A 23314-nucleotide genomic window follows, 5' to 3' on the forward strand; every position below is an offset into this window, starting at 1 on the left:
CAACTGCACATGCTGCTCAAACGAGGACACACTGGGGCCAAATTCTGCCCTCGGTTACAACCCTCAGGTTCAGTGAGGCAACTGAGGGCAGCATCTGACCCACTGCTTTTACAAGAACAAGGAAGACACAAAGCTGGGTTAGTTTATGAGGCCTATTTAGTACCATACTATAGCTTGGACACAGAGATGGGATCTGCCACTATCACGGACTTATCTCTGTTCTGACGTTGCATGACCGACCCCTCTTGCAAATCGTCCTGTGGGCACTGGGCTGTGCAATGAGTGATGTGCACCCATCATAACTTCATAGCGTTTATGGCCAGCGGGGACCTTTAGAACTTCTGCTCTGACCTCCTGTATCTCTCAGGCCATTAAAGTTCACCCTCTTACCCCTGCCCTGAGCCCAGTGACTTTAGACTAAAGCATTTGAATCCTCAGGAGCCTCAACTGTTGGAACTGGTGGCAGCGGTATCTTCAACAGTCAGATGCCCATGAAACACGAAGCACTAAGAATGCATTGGGGACCCCCCTCTCTAAAGCATGGGCCTCAAAGAATGGAAAATCCAGCAGAGAGGAACAGAAGACGACATGGGCTGGGCCAGCACACGTCCAGCAGAGGGCAGCAGTGCATCTTCACTCCCAGCCAAGGGCCACATCAAGGGGTGGTATCACCCCATGGCAGAAGTGGGGGAATAACTGACACTGAGGGACGCTTTGAAAGACTTTGCCACCGTGCTCCATGTCTCAGTAACAATGAGAGCTTTCCTTCACCACCCCCATCCATTTGCCTCCACCCGGGCATGGCAGGAGCACATGTTAGGGTGAGGCTTGGGCTGGCATAGTTTTCATGGCTTTCCACCCCGGGCATCGCTGTTGAACTCCAGTGGAAGGGGGATAAACACGACAGTGGCTTGGGTTTTGTGAACACCCACCACCTAGGAACTGGGTGGAGACCTGCCACAGAAATAGCTGTGGGAGGACAAAAGACACTACCCAATTGAGCGGGATTCAGACAAAGCAAGAGGTGCCATATCACAAGTCGCTTGAGCCGTCCAGCCCTCTCGTTCTCCGGTGCCACCCCTGTGCTGCAAACCTAAGCAGAGAACCCCACATGGGTTCCCTCCGGGAAGGTAGATCCCAGGGCCTTGACTCACCCACTGATGATCTCCTTGTTCTCAGCTCGGATGAAGTGCTCCTTCTCGGGGGTCAGGATGCACAGGGAGAACTTCTGCCCCGTCCGGCTCTCCCCATCCACAACATCCGTGCACTGGTTCATGTTGATAGTGCCCTGTGGGAGGGTCGTGGGCTGGAACAGAAGGAGGCAGGTTTTAAAAGGAGGAGCCGAACGCCGCCTGGTAGCCATCCCACCCCCACCCAGCAGCATAGAACCCGGCACTTTCCACACATCTATTCATTCACAAGCTCAGGAGTCCAGCTGACTGTGCCATCCGTAACTCTGCTCCAGACTTTCCTATCCCACCGCCCTTTGCCCAAGGCAAAGCTTCACTTAAGCCCCTTGGTCTCTGACAGTTCGCAGAGCCCGCCATGTACAGTCCCAGCTCCCATTCTGGACAGGCAGCCCTTCCCCTCCACGATCTGCAGGAAGTGCTACCTCCAGCCAGGCAGATTCCGCAACCACCCAGGGCTGGGGGAACCTGCTAGAAGAACCAACTCTCCGCTTCGCCTGGTGTTTACATCAATGCTCATCGCCCCAAAGATCTAAGAGGCATTCAAACAGAGTTCCATGGGCTGTCCCAAATACTGCTCACCATCATATCTGACCTGCCACAGCTCCTCCCTCCACCCAATAACTCCACATACCCCCAGGCTCCCACACCCTGCCCTCACTACCAGCCTTCCCAACACCTCTCCCAGTCTGGCTGCCTCCAATCCTCCACCACCATTTGCTTTGGTAGAGGGACAGGCTCCTGTCTCCATGCACGCCTGCCCCCAGGGCCAGGGGAAAAGCCAAGCAAAAAAATTGGTAACTTGCTCTCGATGGCAAGAAGAGTTATGAGCCTTGGTATCGAGGTATTCCGACATGACTATCATTCGTAAGAGACATCAGGCCCCTGCTCCCCTGGATGCTTCACAGACTGATTGCTGTGTAGACACCCATTCACTGGGGGTTACAGAAGACCTTCCCCGCAGCACAGACTGACCAGCTGGTAGGACAAACATTACATACCCAGGCACCCCATTAAAAACGGCCTAACAATTCCAACTCCAAACATAAACTGCAGGAGGAAACAGCAGCTGCAAGGGCTGACATGCCCCCACGCTGCAAAAATAGAAAACAAATGGCAGGCAAAATAACCATCACACACAAGCGCAGGCAGAGCAGAGTCCCGGCTCTGAGCAAATGCTTCTGGTTCTGACTTCCTGCAACTTGGCCAGGCCGGCTCTGGGATCAGAACCCAGGCAACAGCCGCCGTGATTTCAGGCAGCTGTCGCTAACACGATTCCCGGACCAGCCCAGACGGGACCTTGTGGAACATGGTCTGAAGGCTACCCTGTAAAACGGTGCTATTTTAACTGAAGGCCACAACACGCTGAGCATTAACTACTTGAAGTGGGGGCTCGGGATGGGCAGGAAGGGGACTAGTCTATGTTCTACACTGTTAGGACCTGTAGAGTCAAGAGATCTGGTTCCTGACCTTTAACACACAGTGTGGCCTTGCAGTGTACAAACAGCACCACCCCGGTGTTTTAACCTTGTTCCTGAACCGGGAGTCAGCCCTGCTAGAATCCAAGGCCAAGAATCATCAGAAGGAATCAAAGATTTTGGGCGCCCGACTTAAATCCCTTTACGAAGGGGCCTCCTTTTCAGAGGAGCTCAGCACGCTCCTCTCAAGCTAGGCACCCAAAAATTGAGGCGCTGAAAAGCACCACTGAAAAATCTTGCCCCAAAGCTTTAACAGGGCTCAAGAACACAGTTAACACACGGACTACACCACAGGGTAGCCTCGCTCTAACTGCTGGGTGCTGTCATGTGTGAGCAAATCCCTCCACGGGGTAGCTAATACAGTACAGTGCAGATAGCGCTGTAGCATGGCTGCCAGCAAGCCAAGCTAGGCTCCAGCTTTCCACAATGCCCCCAGCTGATGCTCAAGGCACATGGGATATGACTACGCTGCATTTAAAAACCCACGCCTGACCCATGCCAGCTGACTCAGGCCCACCGGGCATGGGCTAAGGGGCTGTTTAATTGCAGTGTCAGCGCTTGGGCTAGAGAAGTGAAGGGATCTCTCCCCCACCAGGAAGGGTGCTCTCACGTCATGCCCCATTTTTATGGCCATGATTGCGCTCCCGGTCTTGCTCCATTTTGTGTTGTTTTTCTTACACAGACACAAGGGCTAACGTCACGCTGCTCCGGACCTGACCCTTGTCCGGGGAGGGGGAGGAGGAATCTGCTTTTTCATCTGGCTGGGCGGGCAGCCAGCCAAGCCTAAGCACACACTCTGTAGGATTTTCCCATTAAAGTTAATGAAACATCGAGTTTGCCGGCATCTGCGCCTGCCGGCCTCGAGGCCCCACATTAATCTGCCACGGCTGTCTAAGCAGGTGCCCGAGCCGCTCTTACATGTGTGGGGAGAAGCAGGGGGATGGAAGGAATTCAGTTCCCTACTATCTGAGAGACACTGAAGATACAGTCGTCACCTGGGAAGATTATCAAAGAGACAGCAGCCTGTGCTGGGGGGTGGGGAGAGAGGGGAATTTCCACTGCCCTGGGCTCTCCAACACCTGCAAGGCCATGGCACAGAAAGGCCAGGCAGATGCAGGAGCGTGTTTCACAGCGCCTGCATGCAGGCCTTCTCCTCAGGCCGCAGAGAAACCCAACCTGTGGAAATGATTTCTACAAGGGGTGGGAGAGAGTGCGACTCAGTCACCAGAGTGGGAGGCTGGGAGTTCAGGAGACCAAGAATCTACGTTCACCTCTGCCACTGACATACTGTGCGGCCGTGGGCGGCCACTTGGCCTCAGTTTCCCCAACTGTGAAACAGGAATAATGCATTTCAATCTTTGGGAAGTGCTTTGAGAGCCAGGGACAATAAAGGTGCTAGCAGAGATGACTCAGTCTACACTATGAGCTGGGGGTGTGATTCCCAGCATATATTCGTGCTACCCCTCATCAAGCTAGTGAGAGAACAAACAGCTGTGTAGTCATGGTCGTATGAGCGGCAGCAGCGCGGGGATGGCTTACCTGCATCAAGGACATACCCACCGGCTTCAAGCAGGTTTGTACTCGGTGCAGCTCAGCCATGGCCCCACTGCCCGTGCTATTGCAGCTACACTAGATCATAGTGCGGACGTAGCCTACGGGACAGGTGGCGTACATCGGAATTCCTCTCCCGACTTCAGCAGAAAAACACTGAGAATCTGGCCCTGTTACATCACGGCTGGCGTCTTCTTTGTTAAGGTGCTGCAGGGCACAGGAGAAGTGTCACTCTGTTCCCCTCTTTCGATTGCCGGAGCATATTCTCCCCCACTGATCCAGGAGAGGAGGAGTCCGCAGCAGCAGCAGCCACCACGTCCAGGGCCAGAGGCCAGGGAAAAGGTCGGTAGCGTCAGCACCCCTTTGCTACGCTCCCCAGAGATGGAGACGGCAGGATCCTGCATGTCCTTGTGGGCAGGGGAGGATTTTTTGCATGCACTTTTGTAACAGTCTTTGGGATGGACTCTGATCCAGCCATGGGAGTGGAGTCAATTCATCCTCAATCCACAGAGAAAGGGTTGGATTTGAACCAGGCTCTACACATAAAATGTGCGCTACATGGAGGGCATTGCAATCCACAGCGAGGCGCATGGTTGCCCCATGACTCCCCTTGCTGCAGGACAGTCCAAGCCTCGGGGTACACTTGCCGACAGCATGTAGAGTGCAGACACCGCACACCCAGCCAACCTGGGTAGAAACAGCAGTGGACTTGACTTGGATGAGCAAAGCGGCCTACATGCCCAAACCCCCAGGGTAGAGAGCCGTGCAGGGTATGTACCTGTCCAAGCTCTGCCTCCCATGTTCAGGCTGCTATTTCAGCAGCGTAGCATCCCACTGACAGAGCCTTTTCCTGCTGCAGTGAAAGGCTCTGGCAGCGGGGAGAGGCTCCTGCAGCTCCCCTCCTGCCAGAAACCTTCCCTGCTGCTAGAGCCTTTCACTGCTGCATGCAGCCACACATATAGTGCCTGAACTCTACACGCCGCCACAAATATAAACGTAGCTTAAGATTCCAGCTCTGCCTTCTCCCTTTCATGTGGGCTGCAAAGGCCTACTGCCTCCCCCTCCAATCAGCAAACGCTGGCCTCAAAACAAGGGCACAAGGAAGTGGGCAACTGACCCTTTAATAGGCAGTACCCAGCCTAAGGCCCTGGGGTTACTTGCAATAGCCAGAGAGGATCCAAGCCAGGAAGGGGGAAGCAAAAGAACGTGGAAGGGGATCAGACAAGGGGGAGAGGAAAAGAAGAAGCAGAGAGAAAGTGAGACAGGGAGTGGGAGAGGTGTCGGCAGCGCTCATTGAAGCTGACAGGTCCATCTGGAGCAGTCATTCCTTCTCATCCGATTAGAGTGTCACCTCCAGCACTGGCCCCCCGTCTCTCCCACTCCTTCACTCCCATCACCAACTCCAGCTGCTTCAACTGGCAGCAGCCTTCTCACACAGAGCCCTTTGAAACCCCACTTCCTCCAGGACCCAAAGCAGCAGAAGCTGGAGGCCTAATATTCTCAGGTCAGCTAACCTGAGTTAGCTGCCCATGAAAAGCCTGTCTTGGCCCACAGAGTCCTCCCCCGGCCAGACACTGGGACCACCGGCACATTGCAACAAGGAGTGTTCCCAAAATGGCTCTACAATGGACTGATCTCAGCACCAGCCTCCATTTGGGCCGGCCTTCAACCCCTTCCTTGCTCCCCGTATCCCTCTCCCTAGCACTGCTTAAACCCTTGCTGTGAAAATAGCAAGGTGAGCGGAACAGAAGCCTACACGTTTCAAATACTGTGGAGAGGAAGAGAAAGAGGGCACAGAGAAAGCATCCAAACCAGCTTCTCTGACACTTCCTCCTGCAGATGGCGAGGCTGGCAAGGAGAATTATTTTTGGCAACCATTGTAGTGTGCTTTGCCATGGAAACGAACACAGTTACCACTGAAGCATCTTCAAGAGCTGCCTATGCAGTTAAAAAAATAATAAGTGAGGAAGCGTGGACTAGTGCTTAGCGCAAGGGGTTGGGAATCAGGTCCCAACCCTGCCACAGACTAACTGTGACCTTGGGCAAGTTACTTAACCCCACTGTCCTAAGTTTATCCAGATGTAAAATGTGGAAAACGTTTCCCTACCTCACAAAAACGCTGAGAGACTTAACTGTATATATTATGATAGAGCCTAAGGGCCAACCAAGAACCACTGTGCAAGGTGCTGTACAAACACAGAATAAGAGACGGTCCCTGCCCTCCTCGTTCTGTGTTTATACAGCAGTTAGCACAATGGAGCCCAGGTCCATGCTAGGCGCTACAGCAATACAAATAATACTAAACAAGACAGACAAAATGGAGGGGGAAGGGACAGAACATACAAGACTCCAGGCAAGATTATTAAGCGACCAGTGATTCTGGGTGCAACAATACGGAGGGGCTCAGCCTCAGACATATTAATGGGTCTTGATTTCCAAAGGTCAGGGGATCACCACTTTCTGAGAATCAGGGCCACCTAGGGCATCTCAAGTTAGGCAGCCAAAAATCAGAGATGCCTAAAAATCACGAGTCCCTTTTGAAATCCTTGGCCCTGGTGTTTGTGAATCACTTTGAGATCTGCGGGGAAGGGGGAATGGACAGACCAAGTACACAATTACATCATGTTCCAGAAACCACAGGCTGGCACTGCCATTTGATGTGGCAAGGAAGTCGGTCCCTAAAAGGATTTTTTTGTCTTATACAAAAATAAAACCCAGCTTTCCAGTAACTGTAAATATTGGGGAAGGAAGGGGGGGGAAGAGGGAGAAACTTTCACGAACTCCAGCTAGAATCCTAGAAACACCATCGCTTCACTTTTCTGTGGCAAAGCCTGAGCTTTCACTCCTCTGGATTGTTGTGTAAATTCAGTCCTGCTCCCTGCCCCGATCATGCCAGGGACCAAAGCCAGGCCAACTGAAAGAGCGGCTCAGACTTGTTCCTGAAGAATCTGGTTATTTACCAACACAAAGGACACCCCGGGCCACTGTTTCACTTATGCTGCTATCCTCTGTCCTCCTTAAAAGGAGAGTGAAAGCACAAGTGAGAGAAGGCCTTCAAATGGCGGCTCCGCCATGTTGCTGGGAGCACATGGGCCCAAGTGACAGCTCAGCAGGATGCGTTGGCAGGCTGCTCAAACTTCCCGTGACGCGTGGGGTGACCAGTCAAGTTTTCCCACGAAGGGCTACAACGGCCACATTACAGGAGGGCACCAGGAAGCCTGAGATACGGTTGGCTGGACTCAGGCCTGCGTACTGCAGGGTGGATGTTGGAGCCCTGGATTGGGGCCCAGGTTCAAAAATTCTCCACCTAGGGTCAGTAATTAGCGTAGCTGCCCTAGCCCTGGGTTCTCCAACCCAGGGTCCAGTGACTCAAGTTCCACCACCCCTGGGCTTATATTGCAGTGCAGACACACCCTGCAGTCTCCTGGGAGGAGTTTCAGGTAATAGAGCCCTGGCACATTTATTTGAAGGGGACAGGACAGGAGGGAACCTGGAGTTTTTATTCCTATTCCTTCCTCCCCTTTGCCAGCCACAAGAGGGAATATCCAGACTCACCAGAATACGTGCTTGGCAGACTAGCATGGCTGAGGCTGTGTCCACACCCAGGGAGGACGCTGCTGCAAAGACAGCAGTTGTACGGCGTGGTTTGTCCCCTCGCCCATCATTGCACCGGTAAGAGTGCATCCCACTCAACTCAGAGGATAGGTCTATCAGTGGCCATTAGCCAATATGGTGAGGGATGCAACCCCATCCTCTAGGTATCCCTAGCCTCTGGCTGCCAGAAGCTGCAACCAGACAACATGGCATGGATCGCTCGAAGATTCCCTGTTCTGTTCATTCCCTCTGGGGCACCTGGCATTGGCCACTGTAGGTAGACAGGACACAGGGCTGGATGGACCTTTGGTCTGACCCAGTGTGGCTGTTCTTATGGGAGTGGGCTAGCAACCCCAGAGACCTACCTAACTACACACCTACTAAATGTTGTTACAATGGATGAGGCCAGAGTGAGGACTTGGGCTTGGAAAGCGGCTCTGTTAAACATGGAGTTTGCAGCGCTGAGTGAGTAACCTCTGCCGACGCGGGCAGGATTTCACACAGCCAGCTGGCCCTCCAGCCCAGCCCCAAGCATCAGCAGCCAGTTCGAAGGAGCTGAAGCCAAAAGGTACAGGGCAAAGGTCAGGGGGAATCACACAGTCTCCCACACCTGAAGTGCAAACAAGCACACTCCTTGAGCAAGTATGGGCACCGCCCTTCCACTGCCGCTGTATAATCTGATCCACAGGGTCCCAGCAAACACAGGACACCGCCAAGAGAAAGCGGTGGGGGGAAAATGAGCCAGGCAAGTGGACTCTCTTTAGCAAAAGGTGGCAAAGGTAAACATCTGATGGAACAACCCATGCCAGTCCAGGGCAGGAACCTGGAGAGTCAGGAACAAGCAGTCTCCTTGAGGTGAAACACTGACTCTCCAAACCAGTGGCACAGCCAACAGACCTGAGAGGGAGGAGAACCCTGAATGGGCTTTACTTAACCCGATGCCGGTCCAGCTGAACATGGAGATGCCTGTGCCACACAACTGGCAGAGCAGACCCATGCACGACGGAGAGAGAGGAAAGGGAAAACCACATAGGAAAAGAATAAACTGACACAAATCTGACATCAGGAATCATAACATTCAAAAACCAGTAGGAGAACACTTCAACCTCTCTAATTACTCAGTGACAGACAAAGGTGGCAAATTTGCAACAGAAAAGCTTCAAAAACAGACTCCAACAAGAAGCTGCTGAACTTGAATTAATATGTTTCAGAGTAGCAGCCGTGTTAGTCTGTATCCGCAAAAAGAAAAGGAGTACTTGTGGCACGTAAACTAGATACCATTAACTTAGGTTTGAACAGAGACTGGGAATGGCTCAGTCATTACACTAATTGAATCTATTTCCCCATGTTAAGTACCCTCACACCTTCGTGTCAACTGTCTGAAATGGGCCATCTTGATCATCACTTCAAAACCTTTTTTCCCCCCCTGCTGATAATAGCTCCTCTTAATTAGTTAGCCTCTTACAGTTGGTATGGGTACTTCCACCTTTTCATGTTCTCTGTATGTATAAATATCTTCTTACTATATGCTCCATTCTATGCATCCGATGGAGTGCGTTCTAGCCCACGAAAGCTTATGCTCAAATAAATTTGTTAGTCTCTAAGGTGCCACAAGTCCTCCTGTTCTTTTTGCGGATACAGACTAACACGGCTGCTACTCTGAAACCTGTCATAGGATAAATAGGGACACAAGACACGTGACAACTTACCAGAAAATACCCAGCCCTCACAGGCCTTTCTCAATTGTCAATAACCCTCCCCACAGAGTTTTACCCTCCTCTTGGGAGAAGATGAAAGTTGGCACACCAAGGGTCTAACCCAGGAGTTACTTATCCTGCGTAGCCCAGGAGTCAGAGGAGACACTCTGAAGCTAGGTAAGTGTACATACCACAAAATGGAAAACACACACACAGTACAAGCAGAAAATCACCTTCTACAGGAACCTGACTTGCCACAGAGAGGGCCAGGGCGGCTTTGCTCATTGCTAGCGACTGTACTGTAGGGTACAGAAAGAAAAGCTTCTAGATAGCACAGAGGTTCCTGAACTGTGGACTGCAGAGCACTTGCTGGTTGTCTGCAGAGTGCTGGGCAGTCACACAGTGCTGGCCGCCCCTCTTCCTTATCTCCACCTCCTAGACTGCACTTAAGGAAGCTGCAGATGCATTAGATGTCCATGCCAATGCTGCAGTTACCACCAGGATGCCAGGGAAGGGCGGCAGGGCCATGATTGTGAATAGGAAGGCAGGTAGTTACTAAACCCTCTCTATTAAAATGTGGGGCCCATTCTGGAAGAGTCTGAAGCCCCCTGAGAGCATGCATTTCACCTGCAGGATGCGGGCTTGACCGGTAGTGACTGGAAGGTTTTACTCTGGTGGTTTTTCACAGGGCTCTGGGAGGCTCTCTCTTTACTTCCTACCAGGCAGGTGCCTGCACCATCACAACTAGCACTAACTGGGCTCCAGTATCAGCAACGGAGCAGGGGAATCGCTGGGTCCTAGCGGCTGAAACCCAGCACCTCTCCCAGCACGAGTCACCCAGTTATACTAAAAACATTCCTTTGGAGCAGTGCTAAGTTGCATTTAATTTTTTATTCTTTAAAGGAAAGTAAATACCAATACGGGGAGGAGGAGTTAACACAGGGATGCCAGAGACAATCACAAGGCAGCAATGTCAGTTAAGCCTTCATAGAATCATAGAATCTCAGGGTTGGAAGGGACCTCAGGAGGTCATCTAGTCCAACCCCCTGCTCGAAGCAGGACCAATCCCCAATTAAATCATCCCAGCCAGGGCTTTGTCAAGCCTGACCTTAAAAACTTCTAAGGAAGGAGATTCTACCACCTCCCTAGGTAACGCATTCCAGTGTTTCACCACCCTCCTAGTGAAAAAGTTTTTCCTAATATCCAACCTAAACCTCCCCCACTGCAACTTGAGACCATTACTCCTGGTAATGGTCCTCAGACATGTGATATAAAGCTACACATGCAAATATTCATTGGGGGCCAGATCCCAAGCATGCTGCAGTCAGTGGAAGCCTTTGGGTCCAGCCCCTGCCTAGCACACATGAGCCAAGGCTGATGCTCCAATCTCAGCTCACGCTTCAATGCCTGTGATCCTCCTCATTCCATCCCCAGGATGGACAAGAAAGGTGGAGCATCAGCTCCTATCCTATATGTTCCGGGCCAGATTCAATCCCGGCTCCACACATGCAACTCTCCCCGCCCCAATTCAAACAGGAGTCTCTGCATGGAGCGATGGCACTATGCCTCAAGAAAGCTTGAAGAGGTGGGAGACGGAGAGACAAGACTTAGCTATGTCCTCTCTGCTGAGGCAGGGAGCAAAGCCACAGTCACTGTCCAGTGAAAACGGCAAGCACAAAATGGTGCCCTCCATTCTCTCAGTTTATAACACACTGGTGCCAGGGGAGGGCGCAGGAGAGCAAGCACACAGTATGAGCAATTGCAGATCTAGATACTAGTAGCATCATTGGAGTAAGAGCCAAGGAGGAATTGCATTAGCGTTTCCCTTAGGTAGGACAGACAGTATTTATACACACACATGCCTACAGCATGCATTCTGATTCCAACACGAAGCCCATGGAATACACTCCCCATCTGGGGTTACCAAACATGCAAGACGAACTTTGCTTGACTTTCCACTTCTATAACCTCATCATCAAGTCTTCCCAGTGAACTTGGATTAGACCCCAGAGACCTTTCACAGAGAACGGCACACAAGCAGCACTGGAGAGAAGACGTCTGTCTCTCCCTCACCTCCCACCTCTCTTGTGCAAGCTCTGAATCATTTCCTGATGAGGTTCCATCTTCTACAATGCAGAAAAGAGTTCAACGTCAGAGCCAACGGGAAAGGAATAAAGTGTTCCGATTTCTGTGCTCTACAGGAAATTAAACAAAGCAGCTTCACTATCTGCACCCCTCCCCCAAAAAAACAAACAAACAAACAAACAACCTAATACCGCGTCAGCCTAAAGAGGATTCTCTACAAGCCAGCCTAATCCGCCGTCCAGATCCAGTAAGACTTGCAACAGTACTCCGGGCTCAGCCCTGCACCACTGCAGTCGACAGGAGAGGAGCCAAGCCATTAGACACCTTACAGAGCTGAACCTTAAGCAGAGATGCTGTGTAAAGCAGCCCAAGTTCAGGCCTGGCCCAGCACAACCATCATCTGGGGGCACTGCCCCCGGATGCCCCACTGCCTTCAGATAGAACAGTCCATCCCTCAGTAGCAACAATCCCCTTAGGGACTTCTGGGTTCCCAAGCTGCAGTCTGAGATGAAGGTGGAAAGGTGCCTTCTTGTCTGGTTCTGCTGCCAAGGAGAGCACTATCAGGGAGCCTTTGCAGTCGCCACCAAGTCACTTGCATGGCTTATGGTCAAGGGCAGCCCTTTTAATGCACGCTTGAAGGAAGAGGACCAGGTAACACTTTGCGATGGGTGGAACACCCAAAGATCTGCAGCTTCAGTCTCAAGGATCAGTCCGACCTCATAGATCTGTCAATTGAGACAACAGCAACAAGCGGGATGGGGTGGAGGCACACCCGAACTTCTTCAGCCCTCAACGACTCAGTCTGCGTTTGGGGTGGTGGGAGGGAAGGTTCCTGGTGGAGCAAGGGGTAGCCCCAGTCCGAATCAAACCCAGTTGCCTATCCCTACTCAGAACACCAGAAGAGCAGCATAGGACAGTGCACTGACACCCCAGGAAAGACCCTGGAATTCCAACAAACACCCCGTGGCAGACTGGCCTTGATTTTTAACATGCTGGTGTTTAAGGGCTTTTAGCAGCTGGCACAGCTGCTCAGTTGGCTGGGAAGCCACAAGCTGCAGAGCAACGAGCCCCGCTCAGAATTCAGAAGCTGCCAGTTCACAGTCCATACTAATCACTATGTGACACCACAGGAAATCTGACTGAAGGCTGGGTCCCTACTGGACCACCATGAGACACAGGCAGTGACCACAATTCCGTATGTCCAGGGACTGACAAAGAGACAGCAGGGCTGGAGGCTGAGCAAGGGTAGGGGAAGGAGTGCTGTGGCAAGGGGGCTCAAGCCAAGTTTTGCATAGGCCACCTTTCGAACCTACAGCTCTCCAGAGCTTGATACTTCCCCAAGAACTCAGCGCTGGTGAAGGGAACTGTCCAGATGGCCCTGGGGGGCTACAGCCCAGTCTTACCCATACAGCAGATACCATGGGGAACACCAACACATGCTTCTTCTATGCTGCCTCAGCCCTGACCTGGACTGAGCACCTCGGGAGCCAAGTTCGGCCTCTGCAACTTATCCTCTCCTTTGCCTCCCTAGGGAAACTGCCAAGGGTGTTAAGAAACCACTCCCAGAATAGATACCAGTTGACATGGGCACCTGTCCCGTGGGAACTGGATTGAGACCCACCAATTCATTTCAATTAGGCCTTTGAATTACTTATGGCCACTGGGCTGGATTCCAAATGCTTCATGTCCCATTTCCAATCCTTGCTTCCTCACAGTGTGCGAGTAAACAGAGCCATTTGGGGGGGAGGGGGGAAGAGAAAGAGGGGAACAAGGGAAAGAAAGTAACCCTTTTGAGATCCGTAGTGGAAGAGAGAAGTCACAGCCAGCCAGCAAAGGTATTAAAGGGAGAGAGAAGAGAAGAAAGAGGGAGAGACCTTGACTGTTTTGTGTCTATTCTGTGGGATCCTGCAAGGAGAAGTTCATCTTTAGGATGCAGAGGGGTCCTATAAACAAACAGGATTCATCTGTGCCAGACCCTGAATTCTGTACATTTTTTAGATGTTGGGGGGAGAAAGGAACCAGGGTTATGAATGTTTTGGGGACTTTTGGGGCTTAAAACACTTGTCTAGCAGCCATCAGAGGCTGTCAAGCTCTAGTCCTGACCCGCGCTGGTCTTTCTCCTTGAACTTCTGCCACTATTGCCAACAACAGCACAGCTCTGAGCATGGTAGCAATAGCAGGAGCTCTAGCAAAGAGCACACAGGGGGATTGTCTGAGTGCCATGTTCTCTAGATCTGCTCCGAGTAGGTGCCATGGCACTGTGTGTATTCGTTCCGACACGTTCCAGCCCTCTGCAGCAGCCAAGCGCTCTTACATAACCTGGGATGATTAAATCTGGAACACAACATTTAAAAGGGGCAATGAGGGGAGGGAGCTGAAAACAAACAAAAGGGGCTTTTTATTTTCTGCCAAGAACCAGAAAATTCATTTCTGCACCTCCCATGCCACACTGGTTCCCTTAGTGCCCAGCCACCCTGCTTGGAAGAATCGAGGCTGGTTACCCACTGCAATCTCACACCAGAGGGATGGCCTTAATGCTGCACGACTTTGCTGGGAGAGTGTCTCTGGTACAGGCTTTCCTTAAAAACGATCATGGGCAGAGGGTTTCTTACTCTGCTCTACATTTCCAATGGGGCTGAAACAGCCAAGGGAGCAAACAGAAGAAAAATTCACATCATTCTAGTGTTCAAATATTTTACATTAACATCTTCAAATATAAAATATTCATTAAAAATAAAGTTAGAGAGATTCTCATCCTGAAGGATCTCCAATACTCTGCAAAGTGATCCACAAATTATACAAAGGGCTCCATCTGTTCAGCCATTGCTGAAATGCAGCCACCTCGGGAGTACAAAGCAGTGGCTGTTTAACACCAGTGCTATGCTGCCATTTTGGACAGGAAGTGAACCCAACGCAGGAGGAACGGCGGTAACGAGGCTGTGGTTGTGGTTCCCTACACAGCACGTGCCCATCAAAGCAGTATGGGTTCATGCCCAGTATTAAGCCAGTAAGAGATACTAGCTTTTGTGTCAGTCCAAAGACTCCAGCCCAGGAACAAAATTCAGCACCAACCTAAACGAGCACACAGATCTCAGATCAACACCACCAGCTTTGCCAGACCAAGAGGCAAAGTGAATCCCAGGGCAGAGAGCTCCCAGCTAACACTCTGCCTCCAGAATTCAAACCTGGAGACTGGTAGCTACAGTGCACCAGCTGACCTTGCCCACTGGGAAGGTGAGCTGGACCAGAGGCCATCTCTGATGTTACCCAGTACCCAAACCAAGCAGGGCTTTATAATGTAAACTCAACACCCTGAACTGCACTGAAAACAAAATTGGCAGCCATTGCAACACCTCTGTAATTGAGCCACTATATTCTACGCTAGCCAAACTTCCCATGTAGCGTTCAAGAGAACTCCAGATAGGTCCCATTGCAATACTTCACTGTGCTGGTGACCATGGCATAGGTACTGCAGCAAGGACACAGCACTGGAGCCAGCTCCTAGGAGCCCTTAATTAAGTGGTTACAGGATCGTTAATGGCCACAAGCAATCAGGATTTCTGTTTTCCATGACAACTAGAATCCGGCATCTCCAGCAGCACGGCAGTTCCATGCAGAGGTATTGTTGGTGGCCTGTACTATTCAGGAGGTCAGATGAGATGATCTGGTGGTCACTTCTAGCCTGAAACTCCATGACTCTATTCGTTCAGGAAGGGGAAGGGAAAGGAATAGGAATAATATTAATTTGCCTTTCTATAGCAGCTTCCAACTGAGGAGCTCATTGTCCTTTACGCACATTAATTAAGCCTCACGGCATTCCTATGGGACAGTATCATCCCGACCTTACCAGTGGGGAAAAACAAGGCACGGACGATATGTCTACACTGCACATTAACCCTGGGTTCTGACTCAGCTTTGAGCCGAAGTCCCACTTCTGTCCACATGCAAATCAGTCTGAGTCAGATCAGCAAGCACTCAGGACCCTGCAGGGGGGAGGGAGAGGAGGGAGTCCCTCTCTGACTCAGGTCCAAACCCTGTCATTCTGCAGTGTGGATGCAGGTCAAGCCGCAGACCCAAGTCTGGAGGTCTGTGCAGTGCAGTATAGATGCATCAGCACAGCTAGGAGTCCAGGGTCCAGGAACTGTGAAGTCAGGTTTACAATGCAGTGTGGATGCTCAACCATGGGCTTAGAAACACATAATATGTCTACACTGCAACGTGAGCCCAGGGTTTGAACTCAGGCTCAAGACTAACCCCCTTTCCATCTATACACAAATTGTGCTAACCCAGGACTCAGATCTAGGGTGCCAGGACCCAACCTGAGTCAATCCAGGATCCAGGGTTCAATCCCTATTGCTTTACAGTGTAGATGCAGCCCCACTAGACTTGTGCTCTGGGAGTCCTCCAAAAGTATCTCAATTCCATGGGCTGACTTTCTTTGTCCCCTGGAAAGCCAAGTCTGCTGGACAATCAAGTTTTCCCACTCTGTACCACGAACGAAGGGCTAGAGCGGCCACATTCTGGGAGGCTGCTAGAAAGTCTGGGATATGGGTGGTTGGGCTCTGGCCCACATAATGAAGTGTAGATGCTGGAGACCCAGCTTGGGGCAGGGAGTTCAACAATTCCTAACCTGGGGTTACAAATGAGTGTAGACGCTCATGCCCTAGGTTAACAAACCCAGCGTCTGCTAACTCGAGTTCTACTAATCCTGGTCTTACGCTATAGTGTAAACAAACCCACTGAATTCACATGTCTGGGTCCCACAGACCCAAGCTTATTGTTCAGCATTGACATACCCAGAGAGGTTAAGTGACTTTCCCAAAGCCAGAAAATCAGTGGTAAATAGAAACTAGATCTCTTAGCTCCAAGTCCTATGCTTTTATCCAAAAGGGGATATTGTTATGAAACTGAACTAAAGAGCTTCTAACAAAGTATAACCCAGCCTCCTATGCAAAAAACATAGATCCAAGAGACACTCACTAGAAACAGACAAAGCCTGGGGAGGAGAAATAAAACCAAAAAACCCAGAGTGATAAATCTGGCACCAGGATAATAGAAAAAAAGAATTCTCTAGTGGAAGGACACCAGTAACGAAAAGCCCTTGCAGTGGCTTTTTGGATGTCTCCCATAAACCTTGATGGTAAGAAGGCAGGGTGGATAAAAATCAATTTACTTTAAAAAAAAAAAAAATCTTATTTTTTCCATTTAAATTAAATGCTTTTATTTTTGTAAAAATAAACTGATTTACAATTAAATTTGAGATTAATGCAACCTATTTTAAGGCCTAAATTTACTACAATCTATTAAAATAACCAAGTAAATACCAAAACAACATTCAAGCCCTATATGTTTGTTGCTAGAATAATAAAGAAAGCCAAACCACTGAACTGGTGAAAGTCACAGGCTTAGCACTTGGAATCTGGGTTTGTTGATGTGCTAAACTAGCTTTTGACAGCAGGAGCCTCTTCTGCCAGTGCAGAAAGAATACTTTCTTCATTTCAGTTTGTTCAACTAGTTTGGTTCCTAGGTCATTCAAATTTGAGAAACCAATTGGGAGTTGAAAAAGCAGTAAAGTTTGCTTTCCTCCTCCAACCTTTGAATAAAAACAAGGTGAGAGAGCATGAGATCTACTAGTTCTAAAATCCTGAAGGCCATGGTGAACAATAAGTCCAATTCACTAACTAAAGAATCTTCCTTTGTTTAATAAATCAGTTTTAAATGCAAAACATGTTTTGCATTTAAATTTACTTGTATGTTTGAATAAACTTACTTTAAAAAAAAATTTATGTACCCAGCACATTTAAGGTATTTTTTATTTAAAAAAAAATTAAAATGCTGTTTTTGTGCATTTTAATTTAATTTCCAGTTTCCATCCAAATACAGCTGGACAGAAATCACAACTAAAAAAGTCAATCAAGTAAAGAAATGCATCATTCACCATTTTCTAACAAAAATGTATTTATTCAGATTCTTACTGTTTACATGCATGTTAAGCTATATAATTGTTTAAATAGATGTGTACAGATAGAATGTACCCTAGTAGTTAGTAAAAATGAAGTACCAAGTTATATGAGCCACTTTCCACCTCTTTTTTAGAGATTTAAAAAAAAAAAAGTACAAATGCAAAACCAAGATTAAAACTGATTATTTACATCAAGATTTCCTGCTTGCTGATTTTATTCATGATTAAAATCAGTGATTTCAATCCACCCCGTAAGATCTAAGCACTGTGCTCTGTATAGCATAGCTGCAACCTAGTTGTGTTGAAGGAATTGGTCATTTTGCTGCCCTTGCAATGAAATCCTCTGTGATGCCATGTGATCAGCAGCAGGACAATGGCACGGCTTAATGAGCACTTCATACTGCCTGCCACTAGACACAATGCTATCAATATGGCTACAATGGAACCAGTGCTCTCTATTGGGCAGATTTTATTACATTCTTATAGATCATCTAACAGGCTTATCATCCTAGATTTATTCATTAGACAAAAGCCTCTTGAAAGTGACCTTAGCTGGCTCAAAAGAATAGACTGTAGCTGTCACCCATAGATTCATCAAGTAGGAAGGGAAACCACCATCTCCCCACTCCTTCCGATATAATTAAAGCTAGCCACCCTGCCCCTCCCAGATCTCATTCTCCATCTGCGATGAGCACAGGCAGCTGTTCTCCCATACCACAACCAAGTGATTTGGCCTATGAAATATGGTCACTGCTCCCTGCCCTTATCCTCTCCTTTCAGTAGCACCATCCTAAGACATCCTCTCCCCCATCCGCTAGCAGCTCCTAAACTACTGTTCCCAGGAATTTAAATCCTTCTGTAGGGTTAAATCTACATCCATTCTAAGGGCATGCATTACTGCAGAATCTGAGCGCCTTGCAATCTTTACAGTATTTATCCTCACAACACCCCTATGAGGCAGAAGCAGGGCTATTATCCCCATTGTACGATTGGGGAAACTGAGGCACAGAAAAATTAAGTGACTTGCCTAGGGTCACACAGGGAGCCTATGGGGGAGCTGGGAATTGAACCCAGGTCTCCCAAGTGCAAGGCCAGTGCCCTGATCACTGCCCCCTCCCCTTTAACAGGGAAGCAAGCACAGCACATTTGGCACAATACTCTGAAATTTATCCCACATCTTTAGTGAGGAGCCTAGCATTTACAGCAACGAGCCAGTCACCAGGGGTCTGACCACAGCTCAATGGAGTCAATGGGCAGACTCCAACTTGCTTGGGCTTCACATGAGGCTATCAAAAAGTAAGTTATTACTGGCAGCGAGGAAGTGCAACGTCTTCTCTGGTACGCCAAGGTGGAGGCCCTGAGCAAATCCCCAGCAGCCTCGCTGTTCTGTCATTCCCTTCAACCCTGTGTATCACCATTCCATGCCCACCTGGGATGGTAAGGGAGCAAGCAAAGAGCCTTGACTTGCGCATCGGACGGTGGACATCCAGAAGTACTACGGATCGGGGCCTGTTCTGGTATGGCCTTTACCAACAGCGATTGCCCGTCATCCCACTAGCTCCAGATGCCCTCCAGATATTCAGAATGTTCACACCCTCTGTGAGGTGGCATTATCCTCATTTTAGACAGGGAAACTGAGGCACCAAAGTTCTGAATTGCAAATCCAGCCTTTGCTTTTGCAGTTACAGTACTGCACCCGCAGAGAATTACACTCACTGTTCATTGACGATTCCCACAGCAATTCTCTGCCAGTACAAAACCGCAGGGGAAAGTCACTCTGGCGCAAAGTTGTGCCTGCAAAAATGGTGGCCCAGTTTGATGGGAGATCAGGCCTCACCTCCCAGGCTCAGGAAATCTGTAGTAGAGCCCAGAGTCCTGCCTGCCTGTCCTCCGCTCTGACCCCCAAGCTGCTTGTCCATCACAGAACAACATGCCCATGTTAAATTTCAGCCCTGATCCTGCAAGTTGCTCTGCATGGATGCAAGGTATTTCCGTGTGGGCCCATGCCAGGATCAAGGCCTAAGTTAACAGTGGGAAGGCGATGGCTTCTGAGGGAACAGATGAGTGGAGCTAGAGAACAGAGGCAAATGCTGGCTATGTGCGTGCCTGTCTCTGCATACTAGGCCCCAGCAGCAGATTTCCGAGGGCCTCAGCCAGGAGGTAAAAGCAGAAGTAAAAATAATTCCCGGCTCACCCTCTCCAGGAGAAAAGGGATATCTTTAATGGTTAGTATTTGGGAGTGGGGACATGAAAGGGGAGAAGAGAACCTGGGGGCACCGAGTCCAGCCAGGGGTCCCCTTTAAGGAAAGCCCATGTTCACTTTCACAAGAGAGCAAGTCCAAACACCGAGCAGGGCTAAACACCTTTCCAGCGAGACCCGCACCAGCAGGCAGAGCAGCGACCTGAGCACAGGACTCGGAGCCAGGCTCCATTCCCAAGTCTTGAGCCAACTCGACGGCCTGGGGCAAGAGACAACCTCTGCGCCTCAGATCCCACATCTGTACAACAGGGACAGTGCTCTGAAATGGGAGAATGTACGTCACAAACACTACACTCCCTTCACCCCAATCCTCACAGGATCTGTCAGAACTGGAACGATGACCCAAATCCCTGGATGCCAGCCTGGACTTCAGCGTCAGCCAGGTCCCCAACTGTACAGCGTTCGGCTACAGGCGAAGCCCAGCTGGAGATGGGAACATTCTTCTCAAGAGGGCTCAGCCACGGGTGTTACAACAGGCTGCATCTGCAGCTGTCTTGGCCTTATATGGAGATCCTCACGTCAAGCACACAGCTTTCAGCTGTTATCCACCTCAAAGTGGACTCACGCACTTTGCCTGCTGCTCTCCAGTTAACCTCTTTCCTGCTGAATGGTCTACAAGACAGAGCAGCAAAGCATGTGCGCGCACACCCCGAGGCACCAACCTACCTGGAGACTTCCTGGCATTTTCATAAATGGCCGCCCTGTTTGAAATGGCTGCCAAGGGGACACACACGGATGGGCCAAGCAGGTATCTGCCCAAGCAGGATTCCACCTCGCCCCCTCACCACCTTCCCAGCAGTGGGACCCAAGAGGTCTCTGAAATAGCCAGGGCACGGAGGGTTCCTCCAGACGGGCTGCTCAGAAAGAAACACCAAGGAAAGCACAATTTGACATTTCCCCAGTGAGGCAACTGAGTGGCCTAGGGAGCTCGCAGTCCCTGGCCTTTTGCCTCCAGACAGCTAGGTTTCAATCCTGGCTTAGGTCCCAAATCAAGTGGGCATATCAAGTGGGTCTCAGTCTAGCCTGTAGCTAACAGTACTGGTATTACAGGGGCCTACACGCTCCAGCTGAGATCAGGGCCCCATTGCGCTAGGGACTTTGCACACACACAACCCATACCTCACACTGCCTACAGTCTCAAGAGAAAGAAGGTGGGAGGGGGAAAAAGAGAGCCACAAAAAGGTGACGTGACTTGCCCAAGGTCACACAGAAGGTCAGTGGCAGAGGTAGGAATAGAAGACAGGTGTCCCGATTCCCAGTCCAGCACCCCATCCACTGGACCACACTGACCTCCTCAATGAGTTCCCATTCAACCTGCTCCAACACAGCACAACCCGCGCTTGCAGTTTAGCAGGGAACCGGGACTAAACCAAAGGCACAGGCTCGCCGGAAACAGAGGCTTCCCCTGAACTGCACAAGAGAGGCTGGCCCGGGCCCACTCCAATGTTACACAAGCCACACTTCCGGCATTGCGGAGACGTGCCGATCAAACACACCAAAAAATGTTCAAAATGTTCTCCACTCCCAGAAACAGCTGAGGGGGGAAAAAATTCCAGCCCCATCTGTGCACAGCTGCCAGTATGGCATCTCCAGGAGCACAGGAGATCTAGGCATAACAATCACAGAGTCCAAAGGGAAGAAAATATCTGTAGCATGCAAGTGGGTTGCCATGGTAATGAGCGAGCTATCAAGAGCCCAGGGAGCTCACACGCCGTTACTGAACCCGGACAGAGACTTTAGCTCAGGGATCTCTTGCTCATTAGCAGTTTGGGGAAGAAAATTCAGCTGGGGACGGGGGGGGGGGGGGGGTCCAAATGATTTGGTTTGGATATTTAAATTCATATTGCATGGTTCAAATATAAAAATTGACCTGGTGAGCTTCCCCATGCCCCAGCCAGTGCAGAAGGTGACCTGAATAACCCGAGCAGTCTCACCACACTGAACAGGTCTGGTTCCCTTGCACCACTAGGGGGCACCCTTCCGGCTTCACCTTACCAGGGGAGAGAAAGGGTTGAGAAATCGCTGAAAATGAACCAAGTGCTCCCCATGTCAGAGAGCCCCATGGCTGCTGGTACACAGCGCCCACTGCAGGCTTAGAGGGTCACTGTTTTGGGTGCAACCCAAACCACATGAGAAAACGAGAAGAAAAATAAATAAATCTTGTAACAAAAAAGGAGAGTCGACTTTGTACTGGCTAGTAAACACCATCAGATCCTGCCACTGAGTCCTCAGAGAGACATGGGGCTCATGGGCGGCAGGTGAACCCTCCCTTCAGGGAGGCTAGCCTAGCCTGTCGGCCCCACCCCTTCTGCCTGAGCAGCCCCCACTGCCTTGCGGCCAGAAGACCCCTGGGCCACCGGACGGCTGCAGCACCAGCCTGATGCAGAGACCCAGGTCACCGGTGGACCCAAGCACTGGCTCCAGCACCAGGCCACTGGTCCAACCGCGAGGCTGGCCTGAGCCACCCCAGTCCCTGGCCACTGGCTGGAGATGAGCCCCCATCAGCTTCGGGGGGGGGGGGTCTCGTCCTCCCGGGAGAACATGGGCAGGGCCACGGCCTGGGTTAGGGGAGGCTTAGCCTCCCTTGGCCTATGGGACCCACCGCCCATGATGTGGCTTCTTATCCATGGGTGAGGGAAGACAGAGCATCAGAGAACCAGAGAGCTCAGCGAAAAGGAAAATATCCACAACCCGGCCCACCACAGCAGCAGCACCGACCTCCCCCGGCTCATTCTCTGACGGGATGGATGCAGGCTCAGATCGGAGTGATTCAGAGTGGCGCGAAGGAGGAGCTATTCCAATTATGCCTGCTGATCTCAGCAGGGTGGCCACCCACCAGGGCCCGCCATTGGTACATGGGGAGTACCAAGAGACTGCGTTGAGCAATCCAGACACAAGAAGTCCAGCCGGTTGGCGGGGAGTGAGGGGGGGTGTGTGCACGTGGGGGATGTTAACTGACCTGGACAGGAACTCCCACTATCTCCAATGCAACCCCACAAACAGAGAAGACACAGAACTGTTGATGGGGGTGGGGAGGGCACCACAATTTAAAGGTTCGGCTGCCCCCCAAACAGCTTGAGTCACAGCGTCCCTGTCCCCACCCCCTTACCCTCAAAGTCTCCCCTCCCAAAAAGCAGCAGTCCCTCCCTGCAGCATCCAGCTGTTGCTCCAGCCTCTCTCTGTAGGGCACAGCTCGCCCAGCCTCTGAGGTCACTCGACTGGTTCAGCTCTGCCAGCTGCTGTGCAGGGACCACGTGACTGAGCAGGGCTGGCTCTGAGACAACAAATGTGGGAGTGGGGCAGCCCCAACACTGCCCGGGGCCCCTGGACGCTGGGTGTAGCATCCAAGACCCTCCCAACTGGGGGCTCCTGCACATTCGCCACCCTGGGGCCCTGGTTAAATCCCCTGGGTCCTAGTTAGTGCGAGACCTGAACAAACATCAGGGCAGGTGCCTGGCCCCTCAGTGACCCCACAGTGGACCCAGCCCCGCAAGCCTTGG

The 23314-nt window shown here is 50.8% G+C and overlaps 1 protein-coding gene across 8 annotated transcripts in view; it reads right to left on the minus strand.

Annotated features, from left to right (window-relative positions):
* The window catches only part of MPRIP (myosin phosphatase Rho interacting protein), a 172492-nt gene that overhangs the window by 85478 nt on the left and 63700 nt on the right, over positions 1–23314 (minus strand). For all 8 annotated transcript variants that reach the window (XM_074965110.1, XM_074965111.1, XM_074965114.1 and 5 more), the window contains one exon: positions 1155–1306. In XM_074965110.1, coding sequence (XP_074821211.1) covers positions 1155–1306 — 152 coding nt within the window. The remainder of the gene's footprint in view (positions 1–1154; positions 1307–23314) is intronic.

The sequence above is a fragment of the Natator depressus genome, chromosome 10, assembly GCF_965152275.1.
Source record: "Natator depressus isolate rNatDep1 chromosome 10, rNatDep2.hap1, whole genome shotgun sequence".
In the NCBI taxonomy this organism is placed as follows: Eukaryota; Metazoa; Chordata; order Testudines; family Cheloniidae; genus Natator; species Natator depressus.